Source organism: Gasterosteus aculeatus, chromosome 3 (assembly GCF_964276395.1).
Source record: "Gasterosteus aculeatus chromosome 3, fGasAcu3.hap1.1, whole genome shotgun sequence".
Classification (NCBI taxonomy): domain Eukaryota; kingdom Metazoa; phylum Chordata; class Actinopteri; order Perciformes; family Gasterosteidae; genus Gasterosteus; species Gasterosteus aculeatus.
The window spans coordinates 10,050,060-10,070,311 of record NC_135690.1 but is presented as its reverse complement, the minus strand read 5'-3'; the positions used below and the strand labels follow the sequence as shown (position 1 = coordinate 10,070,311).

At 42.8% G+C, this 20,252-nt stretch overlaps 3 protein-coding genes across 6 annotated transcripts; all 3 read right to left on the bottom strand.

Annotated features, from left to right (window-relative positions):
• Positions 1–551: 551 nt before the first annotated feature.
• grk7a (G protein-coupled receptor kinase 7a) lies at positions 552–7,447 on the bottom strand. Its single transcript, XM_040171722.2, has 4 exons — positions 6,492–7,447; positions 4,518–4,973; positions 2,442–2,722; positions 552–2,274 (listed from the first exon to the last, which is right to left on the bottom strand). Exons 1-4 carry the CDS (start codon positions 7,086–7,088, stop codon positions 1,935–1,937), a joined length of 1,674 nt encoding a protein of 557 aa, XP_040027656.2. The 5' UTR covers positions 7,089–7,447; the 3' UTR covers positions 552–1,934.
• A 2,959-nt stretch (positions 7,448–10,406) lies between these two features.
• fbxo36b (F-box protein 36b) lies at positions 10,407–12,286 on the bottom strand. The gene is made up of 4 exons (XM_040171750.2): positions 12,070–12,286; positions 11,649–11,757; positions 11,129–11,301; positions 10,407–11,019 (listed from the first exon to the last, which is right to left on the bottom strand). The coding sequence occupies exons 1-4, from the start codon at positions 12,157–12,159 to the stop codon at positions 10,618–10,620; spliced, it is 774 nt and encodes a 257-aa protein (XP_040027684.2). The 5' UTR covers positions 12,160–12,286; the 3' UTR covers positions 10,407–10,617.
• Positions 12,287–12,408: 122 nt separating this feature from the next.
• Positions 12,409–20,240, bottom strand: agfg1b (ArfGAP with FG repeats 1b). Of its 4 annotated transcripts, none has more exons than XM_040171729.2 (12): positions 19,761–20,240; positions 18,310–18,403; positions 17,915–18,030; positions 17,271–17,409; positions 17,011–17,167; positions 16,716–16,829; positions 15,702–15,837; positions 15,324–15,403; positions 15,118–15,210; positions 14,697–14,858; positions 14,155–14,249; positions 12,409–13,948 (listed from the first exon to the last, which is right to left on the bottom strand). In XM_040171729.2, the coding sequence occupies exons 1-12, from the start codon at positions 19,925–19,927 to the stop codon at positions 13,892–13,894; spliced, it is 1,410 nt and encodes a 469-aa protein (XP_040027663.2). In that variant the 5' UTR covers positions 19,928–20,240; the 3' UTR covers positions 12,409–13,891. The 4 variants fall into 4 exon arrangements, with proteins under 4 accessions (XP_040027663.2, XP_040027662.2, XP_077955231.1 ...); XM_040171728.2 differs by having other exon boundaries at positions 15,315–15,403; positions 19,761–20,186; XM_078099105.1 differs by lacking the exon at positions 16,716–16,829 and having other exon boundaries at positions 15,315–15,403; positions 19,761–20,186.
• Between the last annotated feature and the right edge of the window lie 12 nt (positions 20,241–20,252).

Below are 20,252 nucleotides of genomic sequence, written 5' to 3'. Positions count from 1 at the left end.
CACATTCTGAAATGTAAAGATCTGTATCTGTTTATGTATTTTATTTCTATTATTGTGAAGATTCGCTCAAATAAATGAATACGTTTTCTCACTTTTCAGTACTCACAAACATTTGGCTGATTTTTAAGATTATATATTTTAATTAAATTCAAACTACATTCTTTGTCAAGTGTCAAAAAGTCCCTCCTCGCTGTAGCTCTGTTCTCTCCTGACAGCCGTCCTCTGGCAGTAACATTGAGATGCTTCAGGGATTTGAAGCTGATTTAAGCAAAGAAGGCGCAGGGATAACACTGGTTATCGCCTTATCAGCTAAGAGTTGAAGTTGCCGATTTGCAGAAGCCTGAAGAACAGCGCGGCTTTAGTCAGCATTCTTGAAGGGAATTAATGCAGTTGATATTTTTAGGTTTTCACTCCACAGGCCTCAGCAACACTTAACATGGCACTGAGAACGTGCGTAACATGGCACAGTTATGTTCATTCTCTGACACCCGTGGCAGATGCGCTTGCTCAACTTCTGCTAAATCTACAACAAATTGGGACAAACACATTGCAAAAGTCATATATTTTAATTTATTCAAGGATTTGAGATTTCTTTACATCTGGTAGTCTAGTAGCAATTCCTCTTATGTTATATTTACAAGTACATGGATCATATATATATATTTATCTTATTAACATTAACTGTGGAAACTCAACTCCCAAGATCTGGAAATTTTAAAACGTAAAGCAAATAATTACCCTGAGACAAGTAAACAGGAATTACAAAGATTTTCTTTTGAACTATCCCCAGTCTCTAAACTCAGCTTGGTGACCACAGCAGTGGACTCTTTGAGGATCTGTCTAGTTTGAGTGATTCACACTCATCTCAAACTAAGAAACGCGCCCTGAAGTATCACAGTGTTTCAGGGCCATTTACAGGACAACCTGCACACGCCTGGTACAGGAATGTATTGTCCAACTCCTCTAAATTCTCCTCCTTCCTATGCAGCAATGACCTGCTGCACTTTTTCCTCTCTCTGTATCCAAGGGCTAAACAGTCCCACTAAGTGAGGCCTCATAGCACCAACAGTAGAGGGACTCAGTGAGGAGGTGTTCAGTGTCATCTTCATTCAAATAGTTTTAGACACCTTATGCACTTGCCTTTCTCTCCGTGCATAGATAGATAGATAGCTAGATGCATTTCTTTGTATACAATACATACAGCTGCTTTTTAGAAAGCTGAAACGATGGTCAGGAAGTAACCACCTGCATGTAAATGCGGTGACCATCCTTAATTAAGAGGTTTAGGATTGCAAGATAAAATATTAAACCCTAAGACTAACACATGCGCTCAATCAATACGAATCAGTGTGACTGTATGATGGCATCAATAAAGCGCACAGCGGGGGGGGGGGCTGAGAAATGCTTTTACACTATTGAAAGAGACCAAAGTATTTCTCTACATGTTGGTTCCAATTGGTTTAAAGCTCAATATTCAATGCAACATCAACAATTTAGCGGGTAATTCTACTGCAAAACACTGTTAAAAGTGTATTTCTCAAGTTTGAATTTCAACAGGTTTCTCTAATCATCGCATTTACGGCACAAAGGCCTTTTCACTTGCTATTTTAACACTCATGTAAAGGTTGTACAAATTACTCCTAGCAGTCAACGTGGTCGCACGTCTAGATCAATAAATATTGATCCAAAAAAGAGAAGAGAAGATGTGAACCCAAGTGATGATGCTCAAAATACATCATCACATCTTCCGTATTTTACCGAACCGAACCGCATCGCAAAAGCAGTGCGTCTCCCTGAGCATCGTTAAAAAGAGAAGAATGGTTCATCTTTTTTAACAAAGACGCTCATCAATATCAACATTGGTGTGCATCTGATTGAAAAAACAACAATTTATTGAGTATTATTACTGGTAAATTATACCAAACAGTGACTTCTCACAGCAATATACACGTGCCAGACTTTTTATCGCCATCAGCGTCTCCTCCACCTTCCTTCCTGTTGGGATCGTTGAGCTCGTCAAACAGTCCAGTCTCAATCATCTCTTGCTGCCACTGAATGGGTACAGCACCTGTGCTAAACTCCTTGAAGAATTTATTGTCATTGGCATCGAACTCAATGCCCTTGATCTCTGAGAACTCGGCGATGTCGTCGGTGTCCTTGGCGTAGACGACGTTGGGTTTGGGGACCCACGGAGGATCCACCAGCCCGGCTTCCAGACGGGGGAAGTTGATTTTCTTGAACCATTCATGTTTCCTCGGATCCTCCATGTTGTTTCTAATGACGGAGCAACAATATTCTTTAAAAACTACAATGTCAGAGTTAATGAATCAAGAGGAAAGTGGCTAAACTGGCTCATGGAACATTTTGGTTACAGTAAATATTCCAGAAACCAGTTTTATACGTCAAACGGTTTAAATGTGGATTACAAGAGTAGAACTTACTTCATGCCCAAGCGCTCCTCAATTTTCTTCTTGAGGAACTGCTGGATGATGTCCTTGGTTGGAGCATCAAAGCACTTGTGCTCCCACTTTGGTTCCTCATTTTGAATGCGGCGCTGCACCTCCTCTTTCTCCACCTTCTCCTTTTTGCTCTCCGGGCCTTTGAAAGGTGTGTAGCCGGCCACCATCTCGTAGATACTGCAGCCCAGAGCCCACCAGTCCACTGATGTCCTGTACGGGGTTTTTGTCAGCAGCTCAGGGGCCATATATGCTCCTGTACCAGCCTGGGGGGGGAAGGGTCGTCATTCGATATGTGGTGCATCTCTAAATCCTTGTAATGTCAACTTGTTATAAAGCCCAGTGTGTTATATGCAAGAATATAATCCAACTTCATAACCCTGTTCTTGAAAGGACACGGAGGACAGACAGAGAGACAGACGGTTGTCTGCAGCCGTTGTGCGTCGCCATTGATGACATGTGTCGCAAAGGTCAATTGTCTTGGTTACTAAAGCTTTACTCTAATCTTCTCTGTCCGTCTCCCTTTGTGTCACTTTCACGAGTCCCTCCCTGGCTTACTCTCTCCCTGCTCCCTTCCCTCCCTCTCCGATCCTCTCCCTGTGTGACCTCACCTGCAGTCCTAATCCTAATGTTAATCCTTCGACCTGTCAGGAGTCGTGTGCGTCTACACACTGACCAGTTGTTGTAGAATTAGTCCAGGCTCTTATGCGAGACTGGACATGTCTGGATGCTGCACCCACTTGCTGAAATATGTACGATCCAGACAACGCGTAGCCCTGAGAATGTAATGAACGCTTTCACATTCATAAGAGCCAAAAATTATGCATCTTCATTGGACACTGAATATAATACTACTGCATTGTTTTCAACCTCTCCCGCTGGAGTTCATACAGGATCATCACCATGATTCGTCTGATTTGAGTTGCAAGAATCAGATGAAAAACACAACTTGTTTGCAGACCAACATGTCTAAATATATTCACCATAAGTTTTTACCTGGACCAATCTCATCAGGGACAGACTTGTGTAATTCCCACTAAGAAGATTAGGGGACCAAAGCCACCCTCGCCCGAGGTTAGCCCAGTCACTTCGGCTGGCCGAGGGGCATCAGAGTATTAGATAATGAGCTTACTGGACTTTCATGGAGCCGAGAGCTTACTCTTTGGTACATCAAGTAAGTTCCTGTCAAAACCCTGCAGCAAAACTTTCATCATTTTGTTTTAGAATATCCATTTGTTAATGCAGGTGAGTTTACATGACATCTGCACAAAAGGGAGAATCGCGGCTTTGTAAAGTGTCATGGGAAGAAATTGCAACACACTTGAGGCAACAATGAACAGAAATAACTTAACAGCTGTGAGCATCTCACACTCACTGGACCTCCAAGGTTTCCGACATTACCCGGCACACCAATGGTGGCCTATAAATGGCCCGGCTATAATCTGACTGCTGAAGGATCGAATGAGTTGCATAATGGATTCAAAGACTCACTGCACAGATCTTTAAGCGATCTCGTAATCCCTGTCCGGATTTAAAGTGAAACCTCCCCAACACGATGGACAGTCTGTCCAACTTGGAGTTCAGTTCTTAGTTCCTACCTCAATGTCAGACTCTAATGTAGGTGACAAAGCAACCAGCGCTCTGTGTCTTTGCGTAGCGTTTTTTTTTGCGTGAGTGGCCGAAATCTGGCCTTTAACTTCAACCAAGTAGAAGATGACCCAACTAAGCTATTGTTGATTTACAGATCAGGTTCATGATCAGGGGAGACCCCCTGCTCATGTTCTCGGCGTATGCCACTTCAAATACTTTGAGTAATTAGATGATAATTATAAATAATTATTTCTGTTGATAGATTAAAGCCTTTTGGGGTGGACACTTGATGTAAAATCATTGTATGAGTCCCATCGTCATTGTTGACGTCATCCAGCAAGGCCCCCTCATGTCAACAGCATCCTAAAGCCTTTCAGAGTACAACTTGGTGTCCTAACTGAACTTCTTTACAGACTTTTCCCAACCGGAAATGGGCTTTTCAACCTTACCGTTGTGCGTAAATCTACTCACCATCTGGGTGACATGCTTCCCTGGAACAAGCTCTATGGCCAGACCCAAGTCGGAAAGACGGCACTGGCCAAAGCTATCCAGCAACACGTTCTCCGGCTTCATGTCGCGGTACACGATATTCATTTCGTGCAGGTGCAGAATGCCCGTGGTGATCTGCGCCGTGTAGTGGATGATGCGGCTCATCTCAATGCCTTTGTCCGCCCCTTTGCCATCATAGCCGATATTGTAAATGTGGTACCTGAGGTCTCCTCCATTCATAAGGGTCATCGTAAGGCACAGGTGGGTCTTGGTATCGTATGCATACCCCAGGTTGACCAGAAACAGGCTGTTGACCTTCTCCAAGATCTGCTTCTCCAAAAGGGCCATCTTTTCACCCCCTTTCTTCTTCAGTCGCTTTTTACACAGCTTCTTGCAGGCATACATCTGGCCTGTGTTCTTCACCTGAACAGCGCACACCTGGAGAAGGATGATTTGTTAGAAAGGAGGACCAATATCCAACCGTTTATTTTCAAGAGAAACGAAGACCAAAATCAGATTGTTGCTTTTCCTTTTTGTTGAAAGTTTAATGGCAATAAAAACTCCCTTGTGGAAAGTTGTAAAAAACAAAAACGTAATCTGTTTCAGTATTTGTTGAATATATCGTAAAAATAGTTGATTTGACATTTTCAATTTACGCCATCACATATTTCATTCACTATTTATATAATCAGAAACACCAAAATAATTATATTGAATTATTGGTTGGAGTAAAGGAAAGAAAGGTTGAACCTTGCCAGCTGTGTCTTTGGGCCCTTTTTTCTATATTTATGTGAACATTTACTTCTGGTATCAATCACTTCCTGAATACAGAAAATGGTTTTATCCCCCTCGTTGTAGTAAATGAGTAAATTAAACTGGAAGTTTAAAAAGGATTGTTCGGTATCAAAGTTAAGTAAAGTGCCTGATTAACTTCTGAACATGCTGTTTTAAAAGACAATGTTGTAAACTCACAGGAAATATTTCAACCCTGGTTGGAGTAGCAACTTCACTGTTGTTTCGGTTTGCATAAACTGTAAAATATGACTATTTTAAATATTTATTCATCAATCGTTTTCTACATTTTTAGAAAAGTTTTGTATTCATGAATTAGTATTTTTCTTATTTCAGGATGTATGATGCTATGGCCTTGACTCAGAAAAGGGATTCCTCAGGGGTTGATGGTGGATCCTCTGAATGTGCAATGACCAGATAGAAAAGACCAATAAAGGCATTCCCATTGACCTCTAATCGTTTTAATGATTTCATAAAAGAACGCATACTGCTATTCACCATTCCTGCAATTTAATTACTGCTTAATCGTGTCTTTTGTTAGCAGTTGGTCTTGAAATGGACAAACTTGAAAGAATTTTCAATCAATTTCATATTCTTATGTGATCTCAATTAAAAACAGCCTAACGCTAATCCTAATCCTGAAAAATAAAAACTTTTCATTAGTGTTTGAATCATGCAAGTTATATTAACATCCATCTGCAGATGGAACAACAATTAACTATACCTTCATTAAAATTACAAAAGATTGTTAAATATATAATGTAATGTAATGACTCTCTGATGACATCAGGACCGCAGAGAGCCTTCACATCTTCCGCCGCAAACTAAAGACACACCTCTTCAGACCGTACCTGAAATCGGCTTATTTAATGGAATCGCACTTTGGTGTTTCTTGTTCTTTTGAGTTCGTATCCTTATGGTTGAAACGCACTTATTGTAAGTCGCTTTCGATAAAAGCGTCAGCTAAATTACATGTAATGTAATGTTTTTGTGTCATTTTCTCTTACTTTTTAGAATGCTTTAAACAAAATATTTTTGAGATAGATATTTTCAAATCGATAACACAATTTCATCTAATGAACCTGCTGGAGTCCTGATTCTAAAGCATCGTTACAAGATAAATCAACCGACTTTATAAAATGATGGAGGAGTTTGCATTCTTACCTCTCCAAAGCCTCCTTTTCCAAGTGTTCTGAACTCATAGAAGTATTTGTCGGTGATGGTCTGTTTCTCATACTCTTTCCACTGGAGGAATTTATCAAAGAATGGACTGGCCTGATAATCTGAGAAGGGTTTGTCTTTCAGATAATCTCTTACGCCTTCCTGGACTTTGCTTTTCATCACCTCATCAAAGTTTGCATCTGTCACAGCCTTGCATTTTTCCAGAGGCTCCCCAGTGAGGAAGGACAGGAATGTCTTGGAGTCAGCATTGCAATACTTGCTCATGATGCTCTTCTTTGCCTTTTCTTTCTCTGCCCCTTCGGCCAGATCCCAATCATACAGCTCATCAAGGAAATCAACAGCCAGCTTGTAGTCGGGATTATTTGCCAGGAAGTCACGGAAAAACCTTTTCCCGATAGGCTGCCTTTCACAAAGCGATGTAAAATCCTTCTCGAGGGAAGCTCGTACCGCAGCGCACTGCTCGGTCTTGGGCAGAGCCAAGCTGCGGCGTCGCTTTTTCATCTCCTTGTCATCACCTCCCTGGGCTTTCAGGTAGGCCGTGTTGGCCACCAGGTTATCCAGTCCCCCCATGTCACACATCTTGGCGGCTGTATGTGGTCTTCTCCCCCCCCCCCCCTTAAGCGACTGGGCTCTTCAGTGGCTCCCCACGGATACCCTCAGCGTCTTTCACAATGTGCTCGTCTGTGTGAGAGTGCGATTCCCTCCGAAGCAGGCTTGCAAATGAGCTCCTTCACCCAGTCTACCTGCAAAGCTAAGACACACTGACACACCCAGTAATTACTCATTTAGAATTAAATACCAGGCAGGGATTTGGGCTTAAGGATCTTTGTGTGGACTATTCAAGGAGACTGTGCACGGAAAGGGAATCGTAAGCGGACTCTGTCCTAAGAGGCTTTGTGGACCTCTATATTTGTTCATGGTGTTCTGTAGTCTCAATCAGTGGTCCAATTGGGTCTTCGAGAGCATATTTAATGGTGAAGCAGAAGACCAAAGACAGAAGCAGAAAACGTTCTGCAAAGAGGAAGACAACGGTCACAGCGGTCAACGGGTCCTCTCAGGAAGGAAGGTTGCGTGGTAACGCGCCACTATTTAGTTGGGCACTAGCATGAGGTATTGTAGCGTGTAAATAGATAATAAGATTGTATTTGAAATATTGAGCAGAATACTGACGTAATACTTTTAGTCCAAATAGCAAATTTGGCCTACGATACGGCCTTCTCAACTTCTTCTCTTTCCTCCCTCCTGGTCTCAACAGGGCAGGTACTTCAGACAGCTTACTTCTAATCCTCTCCTCATGTCCCCTTATTCATCAGTGGCCAACACGTCAAGATCGAATTTGAACATTCCTAAAATTCTACTTAACATTATTACTATGCACTGTTAAACTAAATGCACGTGCTCTGTAAAGGTCATCCATGTCGAGTGAACTGTGAGTACATAATCAATTTGATTTATTCAGATTGATAAAGTAATCCTGAATAATAGTTTACAAATCAAGGTTATTTCACATGAGTCATTGTTTAACAGACAATTAGATTGGAGCCATCTAAACATATTTTTGGCGTGTATGTTTCTGATATTGGATAATGATGCATTTATGACAAAATAATGATGCGTATGATTGATTTTAAAATGCAGTATGTGTGTACTAGATTAAATTAGATGTGTATTTTGGTTTGTCAAAGGAATTGTCTGGGGAATCATTTCATTGTAAATGGATACAAACCCAATAAATTAATGAATTGAGTTTGATGAGAAACATTTGTGTTGCGTCTTTTATTATTTGCGTGTTTGCGTGGGTTCTGATGTGCACACACACACACACACACACACACACACACACAGACGGACGAAAGTTGTTAAAAAGCATTGGCTTACATGTGGTAGACCATCTCTATCATCTTTTGAGAAGAGGAAAGTAACAGTGATATAATATTGGTTTTCTTCATATATATATTTATATATATATATTTATGCATATGCAGTGTGATCAATTGGCAAATGGCTTTACACCTGGCAATAAAGCTCAGATAATATTAGCTAATCCTGTCTCAAATGGTCTCAAGCTATTAGTGCCCTGCACAAGATCACAAGCCGTCCTTGCCGTCAGAAGCTGCAGACCTTTTGACCTGAAGCCCAGGAAGACGTCCTCACAGAGCAGAGGGGAAAGGCATCGGATGATGCTTTTGTAAATCATTTTTAATACCACATGCAATCAACAAAAAAAAAAAACACCCCATAGAAAAAGATGATTGAAAGAGTGAATTTTAATCATGTTTTAAATAGATCAGTGTCAGTAAAGCACATAAGCCTCCTGAGTGGATGAAAATAGATCAAAGGTTTCATCTTTGACCAGGTCAGAAAAAGTGTGGTAAGACGTGAGATTCCACGTGACTCTGGGATCCCTGCTGAGCTGAGTAAATGTCGTTGTTGGCCACATCGCAATCTACGTGCCTAATACGGCCTTAAACAAACTGTTGGGAAACATGGGATTACGCGATACAGTGGTGCCAAGGCGTTGATGATTTGAGCAGGGGCACATTAGCGTACATATTCTCCACCCGGCTTCAGATGGTCGCTCTATGTTACTTAAATCTGCTACGGATTAGCCTGAGGAGGAGATATAGGTTAAGATGGGCAGTGTACTCATCCTGTCCCCGGCACGGTTCACTACATGTTCTTTACCTGGTCCGGCTCCATCCTATTATGGCCTTCCCACTAAAAGATGCAGGAGAAAGAAAGTATTACCAGCGCAGCATTGAGAGTCAAGTAGGGGAAGGTGCTAACACGATATATAATAATAATTATATTTTTCTTGGAGTGAATCCAGTGCATAACAACTAAAACACAAGAAGTCTGTTTTTGTACCTACACAAGTGTAAAGTGTCTCAAGGTTTCTGTTCTCTTTCTCAATAAGCATGAAGATGTACGTAGTCATGTCCCTTAAATGTTGTTACGGAGGAAATTAAATAACCAAAAATGTAAAAACAAAACAACCGCATGAAAATATAAAGTAAATAGTTGGGAACCACGAGGAGGACCACATTTGTATTATGTGGTGCAATATATTTTTGTTCAGAAATGAATAAAAAATAAAAAACTATTTAATGAACAAATCAATGATTATGCTGCATAAATATTGCCTGACAGTGGAGCCTAATAACTACGTCACTTCTCACAACCAGCTATTGAAAGAGCAGGTCTACGGTTAGGGGCTTAAGTAGAATTTGAGTTTGCGGTTGGCTGCTGGAGATGGAACTTATCGGCAGAGACTGCACACAATGAGAGGTAGTGGTGAAATGCCCCTTTAAGTAGATGCAGAGCAGGGCTGTAGCACAGGTGGCTGCTACTCACACCTAGCTAATCCCTGCTCAAACCGTCTCAAGACCCCGCCGATGTCAATATGAGCTGAGCACAGGATGGACCATTAGCGCTGGCAGCATGTGCCCCCTAAGGGCTTGTGTATTTTGTTTGCACAGCACTCTTAATCCTATCAAACTCACAGACATTATCTGTGCCCTCTAAGAATCTAGATCATGATATGAATACTGACCGAGACATCACCTAGCAACATCAGAGCAACTGGAGGATATCCTCCTTGTTAAGAATACAGAACTGGCCTGACCAAATAAAATGTAAATAAAAAGATGGATGAGTAGAATTGCTTGTCGATAAAAAGCAGATTCTGAGTATCTTTGAATCAAGATTATATTATTGGAGATGCTGTACCAATAATCCTGTCTTTAGTTCCCCGTTACATTATAGCATAAAGAAATGTTTGTGTGCCCTCTGTTAAAGTTGACGCTCATCATAAAGTGGTGGTTTACTGAGGCCAAGCTGCAGTCAAAATACTGTATACAATATACATTTCTTCTATTACATATTACATCCAATGTATTGTATATTGTGTATTTTGTTGTTCATTTATTCCAAGTCAGAAAAAAACATGGCACAATAGATGTACTTGTAAAAATGTCCCAAAATACCATTTTCATGGATTCATTAACCACATCTAACATTTGGTTTGTTTGTTTTTACAACAACAACTCAACAACTTGAGCAATGACCGTCACCCTTCTGCGTTTCCACCACAGACTTCTCTATGTCCTCAACCAGTTGGCACGCTGGAATCAGAGGCAGCCACTGATTCAGGGTTAGGGTCAATGTCACAGCTAGAGCTGGTGTCAATGCGAGTACCAGGATCCGTGCCAAGACATAGATCTGGTATACCGCCAAAGTGAGGGCCAGCCGCACAACCAGGCGTCGGATTTGCCTCTGAGGTGTCATCGTGAGACTGCTCGGCCTTTGCATCGGTGTCCGAGACCTGTCTCGCTTGTCGCTTCTTAGCCTTCTTCAGCCTCTTTCGGTTGATCAACTTCTGCAGCTGTAGCTTACTGGTGAAGAAGATGCTGCGCCAGCCCACGTCGAGCGCTAGAGATGCCACTTCAGCCGACACTGTGCTGAAGCGCTGCTGCACTACCTGCTCCCATAACTCCTCTGACCCACACAGCTGGGGAGCAGAAGTTATTTTAATAGAAGTATGTTACAATCCTAAATAACAGTTCATGTTTGTTATCTAACGATACAGTTTGGGGTTTTTTAAGCATCTCGTTACTCACTTTATGAAACCTGCGCGACGTTCGTCCAAGCTGACCGATGTCCTCTATCTCAAGATGTTTTACTATCCTAAGAAGTAAGGTGTCAGACAGGCGCTCCAGGTAATCATAATGGCCTTGGCACAAAGACATGGTGTACTCCAAGATTCCCTGACCGAAAACCATACTGACCTCCCCTGGGAAGAAGGCCATTATTTTATCCGTCATCCGCATTCATGCATTCAATTTGTGCTCACATACAACATTCACAAGACACAATCAGAAATGAAAGAGATAAATACCTGAGGACTGTGTAATGATTTTCTGTACAGGTCTACTGTTGATACAGCATGCAAAAAAAATATGCTACATGTAATCAACATTTGTTGCCAAAGTATTATAAAAAACAATCATCCTCTTTCCAAATCAGTAAAAAAAAGAGGATGACGGAAGAACAGCTCTACTTTTTCACAGTGAACTCAAAAGCAGTAAGTGCTTCCTGTTGAACCCTTTTGCCATTTAGCAGGTGAATGCAAGTCCTTACTCTGAAGCATTCTGTCATCCAAGAAGTCCCGGTGAGGCTCCTTCAGCTCCCCCGGCTTAGAGAGCCGGTCTACGACTCTCGGAGAAATCTTCCACCATCTCCAGATCACCTGGAAGTGATCGTTCAAAAGGTTCACAAATTTTTCATTGAAAGAATTTTTCTTTTCTTTTTACGTAAAACCCACGCGTTTAAATCCAGTTGTTTTACTAAAGCTAATGTTAACAATTCTACAGATGTCTTACACAAATTTAGCTCAGCAGCTGGCGTTTAGCTGTTAATATTTACTGTTAATATAACGTAAGGTTACTTCAACTTAGCTTAGAGGAACTAAGATAACTAACCTAACGTCAGTGGGTTAGTTTAGTCTCTTGTAGTTTTTACCATCAGCAACGGATCACAGGTCAAAAATAGCGACGCTTACTTCGGACTTGGTAACCGCAAAGTGATAGAAACTGGAGGGATGACCGCGTCCGGACGTCTCAAACAACGGCTCCGTCAGAAGCGACGCCATGGCGAAGAGTGTTTGTTGTCATGGCAACGGCGCTAAATCGAGCGCGCGCTGAACTGCGGCTTCGTGGGTATTCTGCTGAGCGACATGTCGACATTACGCTCGTTTTGGAGGCCTGACTATTGATCATAGTGCGGTATGTTCACAATGCTCAGCCCACTCCCACGGACTTTAATGGGTTGAGCTGTAACTACAGAGTTTAATATCCCCTTTGATCCAATTACCGAGAGACATAGTGACACAAAGTCAAGATTGTAGTTAAAAATCTTTTAATTTATTTATACATATATTTATATATGTACACATTTACTTACCTATTCTTGCAAAGACAAGAAACACATTGTCAAATTCATTGTTAGTCACTGGTGGCACAAATGAGACACTGGTTTAGTCCCAGGCTGATCCTGTCATGTAATAATCCCCATATTAAAGTGTTCTTTTTACCTTGCCTTAATTTAAAGCATACCGAAAGGAGATTTTTATTTCCTCCTTATTCTGTTCTTCACTCGGTTTGCTTTTTTATAAGAAAGCAAATTAGACAGGTGTCGACAGAGTGCAGTAAATATAACGGTACAAACATTTCATAAATATCTTTGTTTGAAGAGACACTTTTATAGTAGTTAATAAAGTTCTCTGCACACATCTATGTATTTTGTTGCATGTTGTGCAGTTATTTCTTGCTATGTCATCCATGTCCATTACCCAATCTGGGTGACACACACAAGCCTCAGGCTTTCATGGGCCTTTCCTTTCAGCTTTACTATATTCCAAAAATGTAGTGTATATCTGAAAGCAGAAGTGAGGTCACTTAAAAGTATATTTAACAGTTTACCAGCATTTGTATATTAGGAAGGGTAACAAGACATAGAAATAATAAAGCCTGCGTTTCTTGTCTCTTTCCCCCATTTGTGCTCTGGTAGACATGCCTGTCCCTTCAGTTGGTGGGTTAAACAATATGAAATTGATTCTGGATAAATATTGAAGGACCTGCACCTAGTTATGCATTTTAAAAAGCCCTGACTGTTTTGTTTTTTTTGTTGTTTTTTTACACAATTTCAGAGATATTGGCAATGATAATAATAAAGGGATGCAGGCGTCCAGGATCAAGGCTGTATCCCACTCACCTGCTTGGGATGTTACACTAATTTAGCCGTACACAGTTTGGGTTACAGGAAACTTGTAAGTTAATAAACAACATTGCTGAACCTTATTGGCAGTAAAAGCACAATTGTGCAGAAATAACAAAAACTAGATCCCTTTTGAAAATGAAATACCTGCACCATCATGGTTGCTTCAAACCAGAGATCATGGATTGGATTACACCAGAGGATAATCTTCAAGTCTTTGCCCTTACCTACGTAGACAGTTTGTAGTGAGGGAGGTGCTCTGCAGGGTGTGTGTGTACTCACCCTGTGTTCACTAGGTCTTTGTTATACAAAACATGTACTTAATTGTGATAACAAATAAGGATATGCACAAAGCTTAGTCATAAACAAAACAAAACAAAAACCTAAAATATTGTATATAGTCCAAAACAGTACATTTTCCCCAATAACAGTCCCTTGGTCTTGAATATAGTCCTTTGTAATCCTTCATAATTATGTAAACTTTTTTTTAATAAAAAAAATGTTCTCTTAAAAAAACGAAAAATGCCATTGCCACTAACTGCAGGACAGACGGTATACTTGAATATGTGCTGCATGCTGCCCTCTGGTGGCAAAGACTGGTAGTTGTGCTACAGGAACGGGTTGGTCGAACCCCCTGCAGGGAACGACCCAGCTGGGGCTCCAGCCTGAAATGAGGGAGGGAAGGAGATTTAAGACACAGACAGAAAACATTCGGACACAATTATCTCTTGTGGTGGATGTCTTCAGTGAAATCCGTGAGTATAATTGTCAGTATAATTTGGTTTCTTGACCTGATGAAGCCTCGCACAGTAGATCCATTGTTTATTTAACCTCGAAAGGTTGGGAAAACCAAAAGGCAACCCACGCTTACCATGAATGGGTTATTGGACATGCCATTGCCGGCCATGGCCTGCCCAAAGGGCGTCATGGACGGCTTGTTCTGACCGTAGACTGGGAATGCAGGGCCTAGGGGTGAAGAAGAGAAGGGGATTTACAGGTCGGGTCTGCGCTGTCCAGCAGTTAAGTGATGAGGATGTTTCATTGCAAACGTTAAATCCAACGGGCCATAAAGAGCAGGCTGTTAACAGTCAAAGATACACAGAACTAAATTATGGGAAACTAAAACTGTAAAAAAAATAAATAAAAAAAAACGCTATGCCCAGCATGCCAGATTGCATTCAGGTGTGAATAGAGCCTTTTGTTGGTTCTGGTCTACAGCTTTGTTCCCCAAATGCAACCTTTTATCAATTTGCAGTAGCTGCCACTGACAGGTCTTACTATTAACTTGCATCAGAAACACAACTTCCAATGCAGACGGAATAAAGCCAAGGAACATGCTGCATGTGGCCTAAATCACTGACAGGTACTGCACAGGTGGAACAGGAGGACAAAAGCGGGTGGGAGGCCACTAACCATTGGACTGAGGGTGGTAGCCCCCCCCAGGTTGAGAGTATGGGATGGGAGCCTGGCCAGGGAATTGCTGCTGGAAGTTTCCGCTGAAACTGGTCGGCAGGCAGTAGGAAGATGCATTCCCAAAGCCGGCAGGCATGCTCATGGAGCCAGTGCCAAACGAGGCTATGACACACACACACACACACACACACACACACACACACACACACACACACACACACACACACACACACACACACACACACACACACACACACACACACACACACACACACACACACACACACACACACACACACACACACACACACACACACACACACACACACACACACACACACACACACACACACACAGGAGTCAAGCGACATTCTTTGACAAACTTCTAATTGAATACACCCAAGGTTAAATGGCCACACACCTCCAGCTGCAGGGCTGCCATTGACCTGGAAAGGGTTGGTGGCCATCTCCGGGGCAACAGCTGTAGCCACAAAGGGATTTGTGGATGGGCCGGCTGGACAACGAGAATTTAGTTTTAAGTATTCAAGTTAAAAGGTAAAAATGTACAGCTCTGTAAATATATTTTCATTATGTTTGCACCAATGTTGTAGTAATCACCATAACCACCTCCAAAGCCAGGCTGCATGCTGGGTAACACGTGTGGATTCTGGGCGGGCGATGAACCAAGCACCGGTCCAAATAAGTTCCTGTGAAGAAGCACATTCTTGTTTTTACATCAGTTCAGTACATGCAAGAGAAGTGATAGGCTTGTTTTTGTTTTGAAATGAGCTCTGATAGACAGTTTCTCCTGATGTCGACGTACTCCAGGACTTTAGTCAAAAACACACCTTTCACGCTAAACCCATGGATTTTTCACACAGACGTTTTCAAAATTTCTATCTGCACTTTGGAGGAAATGGACAATCTCTCTCAAAAATGTGTCAGCCGTGCTATTACAATATTGTTGTGTGTGTGTGTGTGTGTGTGTGTGTGTGTCTCTCTCACCCTGGCACATTGCTGGCTGCGGTAACAGAAGAGCTGAGCTCGTTGTCCAACTCAGCCAGAGCAGCGTAGCGATCCGCTCTATGGTTGGACTGGGCAGGGACGGCACTAGACATTGATGGGATCGGCACACCTCCCCCTTTTAACATTTTTAGGAGAAAATTGAAGAAAAAAAAGCCCTCAGACGATCAAGTGTCACATTAGCGCACGTGCCCACACAATAATGGCACAAAGAAATTACTAAATAATCCAGAGAAAAATAATTGAATGTTAATTTTGATGTGTTCCCAACCTAACAAGCTATTTTTGCATTCACGATTTAAGTTTAAAAAAAAAACTGAAACTGGTATCCAAGAGAAATGTGCTTCCATCCAGTATCATAGAAGTTAGGGCTGGGCGGTACGGCCAAAAATCAATATCCATACATGTTTAGAAAGATTCGGACGGTGTCGGTCTCGTTGTTCCTCCTGTTTCGCTCTTTTCCGTGTTTTCACGTAGCAACACAGTTACTTCCTGCTGTGAGCTGTACTCAGCATGCAGTTAAGCAGGATAACTTTTATAAATGTACAATTGTTAGTGTTACAAATGGTTTGTGTGTCACAAGCTCTTGTGTCGTGGCGTTTTACCCAGTTAAAGAGTGTTTGTTGTGGGTTACTCATTGTTGTTATAGAGTTACAACCATGACTCAATCTCAACACACAGTAGCTCCGCCCGCTGAACGCTCCTCGATGACGTGTAAAAATTAATTCTGCCGCCTGCCGAAGAACAACGTCAGTCTTTATGGCGTAACGCCAGTATGAACGGTACGTGAGAAATTCAATTAGAACCGGTATACTGTGCAGCCCTAATAGGAGTAATGACCAGAAGATGCTCTAGGCATCTATAGCGGATTACTGGATACAGGGAGAGCTTGACCAGTGGACACAGTGGGTAAGAAATGAAAAAGAAAATACTGAGATGAGGGTGAGTGTGTGTGTGGAAAGACAATGAAAGGGACAGATGAGGGGGGAGGGGTACCTGGTGAAAAGGACTTTGAGGGGGGGGACGTGCTCAGATGGGATGGAATTGTAGTGTTTCCAAATGCTTCGAAGTTGGCAAAGTTGGTATCTGTATTACCTTGAGGTGATGCAGCTATACACAAGGAAAGATGAATACGTACAGTGAATGTAGAAATAAAAACAATGGCAGGGCAATGCATGCGATGACGATGAACCAAAAGCTAAACAATGGGGAAATATATGGACTAATCTGTATTCAGTGGCCAAGTAAAATGTCCTATATTATAGGAGTTCTGAGAGAAAACTCTTCTTACCCGACTGGCTTGGAAAATGTGCAAAGTTGGCAAAGTTGGCGGCGCTGGAGGTTTGAGTGGATGGAGCAGCAAAGATGTCTCCTCCCAGGTCCGAGAGCAAGTCAAACTTCTTCTCGTGGGCAGCGCCACGAGTCTGGGAACGACCTCTCCGGGGTGACTGGACAGCCCCCGAAAACGTTATGTTTTAGCTAGTACTGTTCAACCAAATTCTAAAATATAAAATTGTAGACAAGTAGCGCCTCAGTGCACATGTTTGGTACCTGGCGCAGTGGGGTCTTGCTGAGCTGCAGGGTCTTCAGGGGTTGGACTTCTGGGGTACTACCAGTGCTGCTTGCAGAGGAGCCCGACACGGCGACCTGCACACTCGCTACTGCTCTTGCCTGGTCTGGGGGGACATACCTGGGCATCCATGAAATAACACCAGCGCAGATGTAGAGGTAATTAAAAAAAATTAATGAAGGGAGTTGTAGAAATGTTTGATAATTGTTTGATAGAGCCAATTGGGATAAAAAGGTAAATATACAAATCAAATGGGTTACGGTTCCTTTACGTAATAAGAGTGCTCACAAGCTGAAGTAAAAGAGGAAAAAGGAGACGTGTCAATAGTCCTTGACAGTGAAGAACATCAAACTAAAAACACATGTTTAACCAAGTCCACAAATTCAAAATGTTTTGACAGAGGCAGCCCCTCCCACTCAGCACGCTGTGTTTCTCAGCTGCTACTTTACTGCATTTATGTTCCCGACTACATTAATTATGTGGATGTATCCACAGGAGTATAAAGTATTGTTCAATCTAAACATTACTTTATTACATTAATGTGGTCAGGAATGTTGGTTGGTGAGCAACAGATTATACTCAAAACAAAATATATTGAAAACAAACAAACAAAAGTTGATGTTACCATCTTTTCTTTTCATATTTTTCCTGGAGGAACTCTTTTACTTTCTGCGGTTCTCGGAAATCTGGAACAACTAATGTCCTGTCGTCATAGAGGCCCAACCAGATGTGTTTACAGACCTACAGGGGGGGCAGAGGAATGAGGAGAGTGGGAGGTAAGGAGAGGATTGGGGTGGGGGTGGTGCCAGAGCCGGGAGAGGTGAGAGAAAGTAGAGGGAAGGGGGAGGGGATGAGAAGAAAAGGGAGTAAAAAATGGGGAGGAGGGAAAGCCAATAAAGTTGACTATGCAGAGTTCAGAACAACGCCAAGATGCTTCAGAATCAAAGCCAGGAGGACTGTAAAATGTTGGGAAACATGGTGCAGATTCCTTTGTGGCAAAGTGTGCACTTTGGATGATACCTCGTTGCTGTGTTTCTGTAGAAACTCAATTTCTTGATGTGTGAATGTGGTCATAGAGATGGACTTCACTCTGTGGGGGGGGTTCAGTCCTCGCCTGCGGGTGGAGGGGGCACGTGTCAGCTTAAGATCAAGATCAGTTTACATTTGTCATGAGGTGAACAAACAAAACCTTGGAGGTATTGATAGATATTTTTGTGCCAGTTCTTTATGTTTGGTATTTCGAAAATAAGTGCACATTTTTTTAAATACAAACCAAATCAAAATATCAGAGGTAAGTGTTTAATGCTGGATAGGTGTTCAGAATTCAAGATGTAAGAAGATACATCATATTGATTATATCACATTAAGTAGCTGGAGTAAAACATCCACGTGGTCAGTTTCTCCACAGCAAAAAAAATGGATCAGTCACAAGATTATGGAATCAGTTCTTGTAGAGCACAAAATCACAGGTTTGTGCCAAAGGGACCTTTATCCTGTCAACACTGCTGCAGCTCCCAAGATACGACGCTCGGGATTATTCGCTTTATTGCCAAGATGGGAGACACAGTGTGGCCGACAAACGTTTCAAATAGCTTCGAGCAGCTGGCGCTTTATGGCAGATTGGCAAAGATAAAACCACTGTTGAGTAAACGACTACACACGTGGGTTAGTGTTTGGTTTATGGTCTGCTCACACCAATACACATCCAACCATCACCGCCACGAAGGCCTGTCAGCATCATGCTCTGGGGATCCTGCCATGATTTGTTTGAGGATCAAATTAAGTCTGATACTCAGGACACATACTGGAGGAAAAGCTGAATCAAGATCAGATCTCCAAACCAAACCAGAATTCATGTGGGGATTTTAGAAAGTGCTATTCAGGGCAACATGAGAGAGCTGTATGAGTCCAGCAAAGGAAAATAAAGAGGAAAACTGCAGAGCCAAACGGTGCAAAACTGATGCAGCATGATCCACACAGACTCACGGCTGAATCTGTTGTCAAATATGCCTCAACTTAGTGTCTCCTCACCTAAAACGAGGTTTACAAACTCTTTCATAACACAATACACCTTTACTAGCTCACACCTGAAAGGGGAACAACGCACTTCCATTGCATAAATCCTGGTTCGGATAGTTTCATCAGCCACTGGTCGACCCACCGCCCTACTTTGTCTCTCACCTCCCGGGCGGAGGGACCCACCCTGCTCGTCTCACCGACGCGCCCGAAGCAAAGCCTCAAGCGCGCGTATTAACCGGCGGCGGGTTACCGGGCCAACGGCAAGAACCGATGCTACCGGCACCAAACTTTAAAGGTTAGCTAACGAGCTAACGGTTCCACCGGGGCGCACGTCCACGAAGGACAGCCACGCATTGTCCTCTGTTGTACACTGTAAAAACAAACAAATAACCCAGAAGATACTTTAACCCAGAAGATACTTTGGGCACACAACAATAAAGAGAGAAGCTCACAGGATCCCGGAGCAGGTGGTGCAGACGAAGGAGCCCACTGTCATGTTGACATAGGTCGGCCCGCGCTGGTCGCAGTCGAAGCATTTCCTATTCGCCGGCAGGCTCGTCATTTCCCGGAGCATCTTCAAGTGAGTCTCCTCCTGCTTTCGCTTAGCGTTCGTCGCCATGGCCGAAGATGGCGGTCTGGTATCGCCGGTAGGGAGGACGTTTGGGTCGAGAGGACCGGGGACGGGGTGGGGTTGGGGGTGTCTTCAGGGTGGGGGAGGAAGGGGAAGGGGGGCAGGCGAGTCGGGTGCGGCGGCCAGACGCCTTCTGCCCGGGGAGACTGGGCGACGGACGGGTACTTCTTCTACGGGGGAAAGGGGTGTGGCATAAACCGGCTTCACGCGCACACGGCGCCACCTGGAGGTTTTGAATGATGCCGCGTAATTCAAACGCTTTGTTATTACGTCAGCAAGTTATTGCAGCGGTCGCGTAACGCCCCCCGGTTAC